This window comes from Cynara cardunculus (genome assembly GCF_001531365.2).
Source record: "Cynara cardunculus var. scolymus isolate 2C chromosome LG 5, CcrdV1, whole genome shotgun sequence".
NCBI lineage: Eukaryota > Viridiplantae > Streptophyta > Magnoliopsida > Asterales > Asteraceae > Cynara > Cynara cardunculus.
The window spans coordinates 20817129-20830326 of record NC_037532.1 but is presented as its reverse complement, the minus strand read 5'-3'; the positions used below and the strand labels follow the sequence as shown (position 1 = coordinate 20830326).

The following is a 13198-nucleotide window of genomic DNA, read 5'->3' as shown; positions in this document are numbered from 1 at the left end:
ATTGTATGAATTTAATATTTTGAATTATATAAATTGATTATTTTTAGTTTGTTGAAAAACTTTTGTTTGTTATTTTGAATTTATGGGCAGGCTTGGTCTACAATATATAGGAAATACAAAATTTTAATTTTTTTTTGAATTACCAAAAATAGCAACATAAATCTATTTAATTTTTTAAAAGTTGGCATGCAGTCGTCGCTAAAAGACCCTCCCTATTTCGTCGATAATATTGGCCATCACTAATCCATCGCTAAAAAGCCCTCGCTAACTAATCGCTGATACTATATGTCGCTTCGCTGATCGGACGTTGAAGTTGTCCATCATTAAATTCCATCGCTGATAGCATCACCTGCCAATACTTGACCGACATACTGTCAGCGATGGATCATCTACGGAAATGAGCATTGCGACGATTACTAACGACCTGATACATTGTTCATAGGGACTAATTTTATGGTGCATGTTGCGTTGACCTACCTATAGCGAGAGACCTTCCACCACAACCTTTGGTCACTGTCACCAAGTCGGTCGCGTTCACCAAACCCACCACGTCTTTTTTGATGTGTTTAATAAAAGAAACGTCCCTTTTGAAGCAAAAATTGATCAATAATATCAGAATCTCATAAATTGGCCCAAAAGCAATTTTTTTTAACCGATGCACAAAGAAAATAAAAAATGAGAATTCAATTTATAATCCCTTTTCTTTACTTTAGAGAGCATCATATATGATTAACCGTTCGTATTACATTTAATTATATATGATCTTGAAATTTCTCACTTTCATCCACATTATATATATTCATTCCAAAAAGTATATATATTTTCATTAGAAAATAAATATTGTATTTTTTTGGACGTCGTAACCAATATTATTAATCAAGTGCAAATGGGCAGATGATAGCTAGAAAGGAGTTGGTGTTATATATAAGATTTAAAAAGTCAGCTTCTTGTTCATTTCTTTAATCTTGATGAGTCGCATCCATGTTCATGAAAACCAGTAATGGAGGTGCTTTGCACGTATCGTCTCTTCCTTCTTTTCTTGATTATGGCTCTCTATAAATCACAAACCCTAATGAACAAACAACAAACACGTTTAACACACCTTCAAACCATTAGCCATGAATTCTTTCAAGTCCTATGGAAAGGTCGACGAGGCTGATCAAATCAAGCTTGATGCCAAAAGGAAAACACGAAAAAGAATCGCTGTTGTTGCCATATCGTCTCTCATTCTCGTTATCATCGTTGTTTCAGCCGTTGCCGGAACCACCGGTAGCAAAGACAACAACCATAATGGTGGCGAATCACAATCTCCATCATCAATGGCTTCTATTAAAGCAGTTTGCGATACCACTTTATATCCCAATACCTGTTTCACCTCCCTCTCCCCTCGTGTCAACTCGACCCATGTTCAGCTTGATAAGTTACTCAAACTCTCTGTTATAGTCGCCATTGATGAGCTCTCCAAAGCTTACACACTTTTGGAGCTCAAGAACTGCAGTGAACTACTGGGTCTTGCCCTAGATCATCTGAATGATTCCTTATCAGCAACTGATGTCGATTTGAATTCGATAAAAGATCTGTTAGATGATCTTATGACGTGGATAAGTGCTGCTGGCACATTTCAGCAAACATGCATCGATAGTGTTGAAGAAAATGTTATGGGTTACCTTCAGAAATCCACAGAGTTAACCAGCAACAGTCTTGCAATCATAAAAGGGTTTTCAAATGTTGCAAATTCTTATATCCAAAGAAGAAGATTGATGAGTTTATCGAGCGACGAAATGCCCGAATGGTTGTCGTTTAAAGACCGGAAACTGCTACAGAAGACAAAGTTACCTGCTGGAATCAAAGCCGATGTGGTGGTGGCTCAGGATGGATCCGGCAAGTTCAAGAAAATTTCCGATGCTCTTAAAGCCGTTCCTGATAAGAGCACGAAAAGATTCGTGATTTACGTGAAGAAGGGAATTTACTACGAGAATGTTAGGGTTGAAAAACCAAAATGGAACGTTATGATGATTGGTGATGGAATGGATTCGACGATTGTATCTGGAAGATTAAACGTCGTAGATGGCACTCCTACGTTTTCGTCGGCAACTTTCGGTCAGTATATTATCTTTAATTCGTGATTACTGTTTTATACCTCTAACCAAACACATGTTATCTCTTTTGTAGAAATGCCATATTTTTCTATCATGCATTATGATAAAATGATTTTAAATTACGTAGTATAAACCAATCAATTATTCATCATTATAGATGTGCTCCAATAGTTTAACAAGATATTTTTGGGATTTCTATCAAGTTTTTAAAGAAAATTTAGAAATATTACATTCTATTAATCATTTTACGATGACACTAGTCAAAATTGTCTTATTAAAACACTTGTCACATAAAGATAGCGAAAAACTAATAGGACACTTGTCAAATTGATGCCCAAATCGATCCAAATATTGTATTATAAGATCTTTATATACAACATACGATTGAAAAAGTATCATATAAAACTTCAGTTCTATAAAACAGTCTCAGAATATTAAGACATTTTTGACGTCATATAAAACCGATTTTTCTTGTAATGATGCCCGTAAAGATTATATAAACCTTTCGATTTATAAACTCCATCTCACAATCATATAACGCTTAGATACTATAGACATCTACAAATCCTTTTTCTAACTTTTTTTTCTTCTGATGCAGCTGTATTCGGCAAAGGGTTTATAGCCCGCGATATGGGCTTTCGCAACACGGCTGGTGCAATCAAGCACCAGGCGGTCGCACTGATGTCGACGGCCGACCAATCAGCCTTCTACCGTTGCCGAATTGATGCTTTCCAAGACTCTTTATACGCACACTCGAACCGCCAGTTTTATAGAGAATGCAATATCTATGGCACAGTAGACTTCATCTTTGGCAACTCGGCAGTTGTTCTTCAAAACTGCAACATTCTTCCACGACGACCAATGACCGGCCAACAAAACACGATCACGGCACAAGGCAAGTTTGATCCTAATCAAAACACGGGAATTTCTATCGAAAGCTGCACCATTTGGCCATACGGAAACTTGAGTGATGTTAGCACGTTTCTTGGACGGCCATGGAAGAACCATTCGACTACAGTCTATGCTAACAATATGATGGGAAGTTTGATTGATCCAAAGGGATGGTTACCATGGGTGGGAACAACAGCTCCAAACACCATATTTTATGCAGAATTTGCAAATTATGGTCCAGGTGCAGATACAAAGAAGAGGGTTAATTGGAAAGGATTGAAGTTTATAACGAAGAAACAAGCGAGTAAGTTTAGTGTGAAATCATTTATCGAAGGGGATAAGTGGATTAAAGCTACGGGTGTTCCATACAAATCTGGACTCTGATAGCAACTTGAGTCTGTACTTTGTTTCTATCTTTGGGTTTCTTCTGTTATTCATATTCATTTTGTAAGGGATCACATATATATATATATATACATCATGTATTGTTTTCAACGTGTCTGCAACACGTGACATAATAATATATCAGTAAAAGAGTAAATTTTGGTTACTGTTAAATTAATTTCCAACTGACTTCAACTTGTACTATGAAATAAAAATCATTTGTTACATCTTTCCTGTTTCATGTTTGATCTTGACGACCGGTCATTTTTCTTGTAGTGAGACTAGGCCAGTAGAGGTGCGGTCATGTTAGAAGCGCATAACTTTTGTTGTGGATCTCTGTTTCAAGCCGATGATATGCCGAATTAAAGTAAGAACAACACTCTTAGAGATTTTTTAGGCCAAAAAATGTGGTTTTGACGTGTTTTAAGACATTTTTATGTTTTTTTTGTCGATATCCTTATTTTATGTTTCACCTTTTTTTTGTTTGACCTATCATCTTTAAAGTTTGGGGCGTGTCGGATTCTAATTTAGTGGGGCCTTGAAGATCTCAAATTTATCTCATAGTTGAAATTATTCAAATAAGAAGGTTAATATGAGATATCCTATTAATTAATGTTGGTTCTTTTGAGTTCCATGAGGTTTTTGAGTGGAAATTTGAGTTGCAATAGAATGCGTAAATAAAGAAAACAAAAAATAATAATATTATGACATTTGTTTTTTAAATGTAAGGAGATATGAATATTTAATTTATAGAGTAAATTATAAATTTGGTCCCTGTGGTTTGGTGGTTATAAAACTTTTGGTTTCTACAGTTTTGAAATTCCAAATTGGCCATTGTAATATGCAAAAAAGACAGTCTGTAATCCCTCCCTCTAATTTAGATGAGGGTATATCAGTTTTTCTACTTTCTTTTTATATTAAAACTTAAAGATCTTTCAAAATTATCCACAAAAACAACGACACATGACACCTCTACCAACAAAACTTCCATTCCGGTCAACTTCACCTACGACCCTCCCCTGGCTAAACATCAAAGTGAAACTCAAATCCAAATCCAAAATACCAAAAGCAGAATTCAAATCCGAATAACTAAAACACCAAATCCAAGATCCGAATCTAAATACAAACCAAACCTCAACTTAAGCCATGAAATCAAATCCAAAATCCTCTCTGAAGGTGGTTGTGTTAGGGGGCAAGAGAAGCTGTCAAACTATGTGGTTCTAGATTTGACTGATTTTGGGTAGGTGAATTAGAGAATCTACTAAACACTAATTGATGAAGCCCTTGCAGCTACCGTGTTGATCTCAAACGGATCTATTATAGTTTTAAAGTTAACAATTCATAAAAGGGAGGGGGTGAATACAAACACTGTTGAGAATATGATTCATTTCTTTAGGAATAGTATATCTGGAGAAGTGTGAAAAAGGGAGAATGTTATATCGTTGGTTATTCATGATGTTTAGATTTCTTCAAAAGGGGGAGATTGTTAGATCTTTGATTATCCATGATGTTCAGGATTCTCCTAATCATTATGAGGGGAAGATATATCATCAAAGGGGAAGAATTGTTTTCAAAGACATAATTTCAAGTAAAGATAATTTTTAAAGTTGTTTGAAGATTGTTGCTGATAAAGGAGGAGAAAAGTTTATTAAAGAGAATGTGTTGAAAAGTTTCTAAAAGGGGGAGAATGAGAAAGATAATGAAGATTTGAAGTTCTTGAAGAAAATGAATTTGTTACTTAAAGAAGAAGTTTTAACAAAGTATTCAAAGGACGAATCCAAAGAAGCAGAATGTTCAAAGTTTCTACAAGGGGATAATGTTTAAAGTCTTGAGAGATCAAGGAGGAGAATGTTTAAAGTATAGAGAGTTAAATTTTGAAGAAGTCAAGATGCTGATAATTCTGAAGTTTGGTGCTGTTAAAAGCTTGAAAAATATTGTGTTGGATCTTTTTAAGGTTTTTGTTAAAGCTTGAATCCAAAAGACGGGAATGTTAGGATCAAGTTTTGAGCCTTCAACGTTGAATCTAAGCTTTATGCTTCTAGTGCTTATCTTGTGTATAAATAGGTGGACTGAGTGTAAACTTAAGTGTTAGAAGATTTCGAAAGCTAAGAAGATAATTTGTAATATTTGAATCTAATATACATTTGGAGCTAAACGAATTATCTCTCTAAATTTCTACTCTCTCTCTCTCTCTCTACATTTCTATTTGTATTAATTGTGATCTTGAATCATTGAATTGTTATTTATTAATCTATCTGGGGTTATCAAACACACAATTTTTCACTTTTTAAATTCGTTTATTAATAACAGAAGATCAATATGGAATTTACAGATTGTTGCGGAAGAAGATAAGGTTAAGACCTAATCTAAACAATCTTAGAAACACACAGATTGGACAAAAGATAAGAACAAGAGAAAAGAGAGTTAGAATAAGAAGAAGGTGCTTGTTAAGAAGAGAGTCTTCTTAGCTATTTATACCCATTGCATTTAATACAAGTCAAAAGGTACGAGCCACATGGCAAACTTCTAGTGGAGAGCTTATCATTTATCTTCAGATTTGCATGTTTTTAGCCCCATATGAACAATTGACCTTCACAAAGTTGGTAAGCACGTTTGGAGAAAATAAAGTAATTTCGTACGTGTACTTTTCGGTGTGAGGTATGGGGTTGTCCTATTTGTGCAAGAGGATTAGACAAAAACTAATCTTTTAGAGCAAGATTCCTTTGATCATTGACACTAATTCAACTCTAAAGTTTCTTCAGTGTTTGCTGAGTCTTGGCCAGATTTCGTACTTTGATTTAGACATTCTTGTTATCACTGAATCCACTTCACATTACAAACTGTTATCTCTATCTTCTGCTACTTCTTCGACATTGTTGAAGGTTCCTTAGTGTAAGTTTTGTCTTTGGGGAATATTTGTTCTTTAAGAAGTTATCACTGAACAAGCTCACAGATGATTATTGAAACTAAACAAAAACAAAACTAAGCATTTTTCACTAATTATAAAGGGTTATCATCAAATCACTAAGAGAGTTTGAATCAACAATCTCCCCCTATTTTATGATGACAAAAAAACATAAAGAAAATTGCTTATATGTTTTAGTATGGAAAAAGAACTTGTAAGATACATGCCCCTTTTATTGCTTTTGGGATCTTTTGTGTGTTAGAAGTTAGTTTACTGAGTCAGAACTTGTAAAGAGAAATTACAAGAAAAAAGATAAACAATTGAGAAATTCTAATATTTAAAGCATGTTGTAGATCCTAGATTCAAGTCACAATCAATTAAACAATCAAGAACACTAGATCATAGACAAAATTGAATCAGTCAGCTGTATATTAATTTCTCTCAAAGTACATAGTGTTCTTGAATGATTACAATATGATCAACTCCTGATTACTAACTAGAACAACTAACTAAGCCTATTTATACCCTTATTACAAAGCTTACTAGCATACAGAGTAAAACAGTTAAACACAAGGACTTGAATACGATTTTATAATTCCAACAATCTCCCCCTTTGGATTCAAGTCCAAAAACAATATTCTCCAAATCTTGAGATCTTCAGATTTAACAATAATCTTCAGAAATAATCTTTAAAATAAATTTATTCAGATATTCCAAAAGCTGTGACTTTGACTTTTAATCACTTGAATTCTTCAAAGAAACTTGACTTTCTTCCATACGTGATTCTTTCAGCAAATATCTGAATTACCTTGATCTTTCACATATTTTGAACAATCTGCCCCTATCATTTGCAATCTTTCCAATACATGTAATCTTACTTTACCACAATACTTTTGAATAATCTCCCCCAATATTATTGGTAACACCACATTTGAAATAGTCTTTAAATCTCCACTTTTATGTCTGTCAATTATAATCAATATCATCTACCTTTTGTATGTTCTTGAATTATTTCCCTTAAGCATTTTTCACTTATATCTTCATTTATCTTTTAATCTTATCTCTTCCTTTTAATCTCATCCTTGTCATCATCTTCCACATATTTTAATCTCAGTCTCGTATCTCATCATCTTATCCCTCTTAACCATATCATCTCCCCTTATGAGATGTATCTCATCAACAAGGCAAATGAATGTAACAAAGTGAAGTTCATGCCTTCAATTCATAGAAGTATAAGAAAATCTTTTCAAATTAACTTATGTATTCTTTAATGAATGAATTCAATTCAAAACATAATAAGGAAATCAAGATTCAACTTATGAGTCTGTTTTTAATATTTTATTCAAAGATTGGCCTGTGAATACAACAAATATATTATGTGCAACTGATGCACTTTGAATAGGAGTTGGTGGGCACTAGAGTTGACTAATCGGCTTCGTGAAGTACGATAATCTTGAGAGGGTATGGGTTTGTTCTTTGTGTGGAAGGACACGACAAAAACAATCATACATGGAAAGCATCATTTATCATTGAATGCTGGAATAATGCTGAAGGTTTCTTCAGCATTCACTGAGGCTTATGCAGTCTTCACACATATGTTGACCAGGTTTTAATCACTGAATACCGCTTCAGACACGAACGCACTAGTTAGTAATCTTCAGTTTCAGTCTTCGACATTTGCTGAAGGTTCTTAGGTGTGATTTTTGTCTTCTTGAAGTATAACTGTCGTTGTATGATTAGAATATATGTTTCAGCGATCACTAAACAGACTCAGTGTTGATCCTCTTTCTCTCATTGATTTGATGATAATCTCTTTTATCTATTACGAAGTATTATGTTTCTATCTTTCAGTTCCAGTGATCATCACTGAGTCTGTTCAGTGATCGCTGAAATATGTATTGTAAATCCATCAACAATAGTGATACTTCTAGAAGACAAAACTCACACCAAAGAACCTTCAGTGAAAGTCAAAGACTGAAACTGAAGATTAGAGACTAGCGTGTTTATGATCTGAAGCGGCATTCAGTGATTACAACCTGGTCAACATATGTGTAAAGATTGCCCAGGCCTCAGTGAATGCTGAAGAGACCTTTAGGGTTATTCCAGCATTCAGCGATCAAAAGAAGCTTGTTGTGCAAGATTTCTTTTGTCTTGTCCTTCCACACAAAAAGGACAAACCCATACCCTTTCTGGAGTATAGTACGATACGAAGCCGATTAGTTGACTCTATTACCCACCAACTCCCTGAAAGGATGTCTGCTCAAGAATAGGCTTTTGTACTATTCATTGTAGCAAAGGACAAACCTTTCTCTAAAAGCTTGATGCATGTTCAAACCCTACTTCATTGCATTAAATGTGCATTTAATGCAATGGGTATAAATATATGAGTGTTCTCTCTATGCAAACTACGTGCATACACACAAGAGATCACACACACATCTAAGAACACTTACGCTTATCTTCAAAGCAAGTTAGAATCCCTTTCAAGTATTCTAAAAAGTTCTTACCCAGAAAGAACTCATTTTCTTCTTAGTCTTAACAACAAATCTTTTCTCTTTGCTAAGATCATTTGTGTGTAAACCTAGATTGTTTTAGATAGGTTATCTTTACCTTATCTTATTCCGCATACAATCTTGTAAAATCTATATTGATCCTTCTTTATCAATATATATTTTAAATTTGAAAAGTTTCCTATGTTTGTATTCATCCCCCTTCTACAAATTGTTTCTATAAAAATCTTGTAGACCCTTACGGGACCAACACTCAGTGGTGATCGTTGGAACTGAATAGATAGAAACATAATATTTTGATAGGTAAAAGGGTTTATCATCAAATCAATGAGAGAGAGGATCAACAATCTCCCCTTATTTGATGATGACAAAGCAACATAAAGAAAATTGCTTTAAGGTATAATAGTAAGGAAAAAGTTACACGTAAAGTACATGTCTCTTTTAACTATTTTGGGATCTTTTTCAGTGACACAATTTACTATATAAGTTTTCTGGTTACAAGTTTAAGAAAAAGTACAAGAAGGGAAATTGAAACTAAAAGCATGTTCATTGACTAAAGATTGTCAATAAGTGTAAGAGCATACTAGAACTCATAGACATGTGTCCCTATTACTCTTTTCATGTATCTTTTCAATGATACTCATAAAATACTTATATTATTCAAAAGGAGGAGTACAAGTGTTAGAACAGTACATTCTAAACTTATTACATATGAGTTGTACAGTGAGAGAAAGGACATACAAAGATAAGATTTACCAGATAGAAAATTCTAACTAATATAAGTCGCTGTAGTCGATTTAACCAGGTACTTCTTCTCCAAGCATCTTTCGACGTATAAATTCTTTTCTGATCTTGCGGTCTATCATCTCACAATAAAGGTCATTGTCCAACCAATATCTTAGATAATCTAGATGTTCTATAGGACAGAGACGGATCTCAAACACTCTTTGAAAGTTGTGTTCGCCATCATAGTCAAGGAATATGAATACAAACTCAGGCTTTATGTGCACAGAGTTGGGTGTGTAAGGACCCTTTGCTGGCAAAGATAGGTTCAACATAGAGATGTTTGGCTTCTTCGAATCCTTTAGGATTTTCTCTAGGGAGAACATTGTTTCATCCTTGTTCCTCAGAGTTGGTCCATCATTAGGACTAGAAGGATTTTTTTCTTCCACCTTTCTTCAATATTGGCTTTGTAGGTACAACAACAAATTTGGACATCTTCTTGATCAGCTCACTGAGGATATCTTCAATTATTGCCTTGTGCCTTGACTTTGAGCACTGAATGGCCTAGCAGATTTCTAGCCATTCGTCGTAGCCGTATTGTCCAAGGTAGGAAGGGTACTTGATGACAGAGTCAAGGTTGTCTCTGATGATGTGCATGGAGATAATCATTCCACGATCTTTCTTATGACCACTGATTGTGATGTTAGTGATGCGACGGGGACTAATTCTTTTATTAATTCAATCTTCACTCCATTTCTTGTCTCGGTCATTCAACTTCATTGTTTTTTGACATTCAGATTCTGCAATTGAGAGCAATTTAGGTTGAGCCTTGACAACATTCACCATCTTTTTAGACATTTTCTTTGGAAGAACTTGAGAAGCAAGAGACTTGGTCATCTTGAGGTTGTCCTTAGTCTGTTGTCGTTGAATTTGGAGTTCTTCCTCAGCCTTGAGTGCTTCGAGTATTTCAGCTTCTGTAAGGAAGTCGAACTCACCGCAACTAGAGGTACGAAGAGGAATTTTTACTCTAGTTTGGTCGAGTGACTCCTTAAGTTGAGTCATATGTTGGTCGCTAGGAACACTAGAAGTTGGGTTTTCAGATACCCATTCATCTAGACAACCACAGGTAGTAGAAGGAATAATAGAAGGGAATTGATAGAGAGAAGTGACGACATCAAAGCTGGAGGGTTTAGCATATCCTTGAGGATTGATAGGCTTAAAGAGAACTTTCAGATTTCCTTCTTCAACAACACCTTTTCCTTTGGAGAAGGTGTTCTGGTTCTTTGAAGATGTCTCCTTCTCTTTTTCTTTCTCCTTCTCCCCTTGGGATGAAGATTCCCTGAGAGAGACGCCTTTCAGAGCGATAGCTGGTTTATTGTGGTATTGAATAGTGAAGTTGTCGTCAATCATCATCACTAAGATCTTTTCCAGCATCAGAAAATGAAAGAGGATCACTAGCTTCATCATCATCATTATCATCTTCATCTTCCTTATCACCAGCATTAGCTGTAGAGGTGATAGGAAGGTCTTCGTCTTAAGCATCAGCTCTGACGGCATCATCAATTTCCTCAGCTTCAGCTTCATGGGAAGTGATGGCATCTGCAACTTCAGCGGAAGCTTCATTTGCTTCAGCGTTCATCTTGAGCATCAGCATCAGCTTGTGTTGCAGGGACAACAACAACTAAGTTTTTCTCCCCCTCTTTGTCATCAACAAGACGAGAGGTTAGATCATCAAGACATTTAGCAGCTACATCCATTCACTGTTCAAGCTCGACTAGAGATTGAGATTGAAGAAGACCAAGTTCGAGCACTTGATCCAGCAATAGACGATCCTCAACTATGAAGGAGGGTGCAGAAACTGGCTTTGGACGTTGAAGAAGATCTAGTGTCTACTGCATCATATCACCATGCCTTGTAAGCTAAGTCTGCACTTCATCAACTTTGCTGTTAAGAGCAGAGATGGCCTCAGTGTTGGTGCGGACATTAGCTTGCACCACAGATAGCAGTTCCTTCACGTCATTGACTTCAGCTTTGACAGCTGAGAGGTCAGAAAAAAGGTCATCCCTAAGAGGCATGTCTTTATGGACTTGGTCTAATTTGATCAAGACAGTGTCTACTGTTGCTGGGAGAATCAAATTGACATCATCAGCTATGTTGTATTCTTCTTCCATGGTAGTGATCCTTCATAGCAAGGACCTGGAAAAGAAGAAGTTTGAGCATAAGATAGCTCAGGGTTAGAAGAAATAAAGGGGAAAGTTGGTAGAGTAACTGAGGGGTCATCAACACCATCTGAAAGATTGATGATGGTTCTCTTCTGGTTGCCTTCGAGAGGATAGGATTCCGTTGACTGAGGTATCTCAAGAGGAGTGACCTCAGGTCCTCTGGTGATTACTTCATCATCAACGAGGATAATCACTGATGAATCACCAGTATATGTCGAGACCAAAGAAGGAGGAGAAGAGAAGATGACTGAGAGTGGTGGAAGTGGGTGTTCATCAGTAGTTATGCTGATATTCACACCTTCAGTGATTTGCGTCACAGAGGCAGTTGGGAGAGGAGCCACATGTACGACAGTGACTGAAGAAATCACTAAAGAGCTATGAAGGGTTATAATAAAAGTTGCCTCGGGAGTAAGACTTGTTTCAATGATTGGAACTTTTTGAGAGGTAACGGCCATGGATGTGGGTATCCCCTTTTTGGCTTTCTTAGCCCTCAATGGAGAACCAAGAGTGGTTTGAGAGGAGGATCTTTTAGAGGGTGGTGGTGGTTGGGATACATTGAAGGGGGTTTGCCTTAGTCTTGACCATCAGAGCAAGGGAAGAAGGACATACTGGCACAATTGGAGAAGATAAAGGACATGCAGGCACAGTTGCAGAAGATGAAAAAGTACTGCAATGTGTGTTACGCGAGGCGTCCGGAAGAGAGGAAAAGGCAACATCTTTAGATTTAGACTTATGATCAAAGATTTTGGATCTAAGCCTACAGATAGCCAGGTTGCCTCCTGTGGAGTATTTTTTGCTAAGGATTTTAGCAAACATCATACACATAAATTTGGTGTAAAGCACCACATTTTCCTTTTGGCGCTTTTTCAGCTTCAGCACCAGGAGCACCAGGTCTTCAAAGATAACGCCAGCAAAGTTGATTGGCCTCTAGAGAATGATAGAAATGCCAATGTTCAATGTGACTCTGGATGCTTGGTCTTGTCCACCAGTTTTTCCTCCCATACACTGTTATAACCATGTTTGAGACAACCTGGGTTGAGGTAATTTATACGTGTTTGTTATGTGGATTACGTGAAATATGCATGTCTAATTAGAAACGCATGAACATGATATTGTGCATGTATATATTTGAAAAGATGACATGATGTATATGTGACTTATACATGAATGCATGTGGGTGAAACATACATGAGGTGGTGCTTATTTGTGATAAGATATCCTGGTGGAAACATTATTATAATATCTAAAAACTTATACCTTCATGGTTAAGAAATCATGAGTTTTATGATAAATAAACCCACCACCCAAGGTTATTTCTATTGGATAAAGCTTTCACCGCCTATGAGTTTTATAGTTAAAATAATCTTCACCGCCATGGTGGGAGTATTTAAAGAAATAAAAAGATAAGATTCTATCTTATCATTTCATTTGAAGAAAAATCTGTTGAAAGAGAAAAATAGTGTT

The 13198-nt window shown here is 35.9% G+C and overlaps 1 protein-coding gene across 1 annotated transcript; it reads left to right on the top strand.

Annotated features, from left to right (window-relative positions):
• Positions 1–1118: 1118 nt before the first annotated feature.
• On the top strand, positions 1119–3537 carry LOC112513564 (putative pectinesterase/pectinesterase inhibitor 24). The gene is made up of 2 exons (XM_025119865.1): positions 1119–2100; positions 2698–3537. Exons 1-2 carry the CDS (start codon positions 1119–1121, stop codon positions 3372–3374), a joined length of 1659 nt encoding a protein of 552 aa, XP_024975633.1. The 3' UTR covers positions 3375–3537.
• The last annotated feature ends 9661 nt before the right edge of the window (positions 3538–13198 follow it).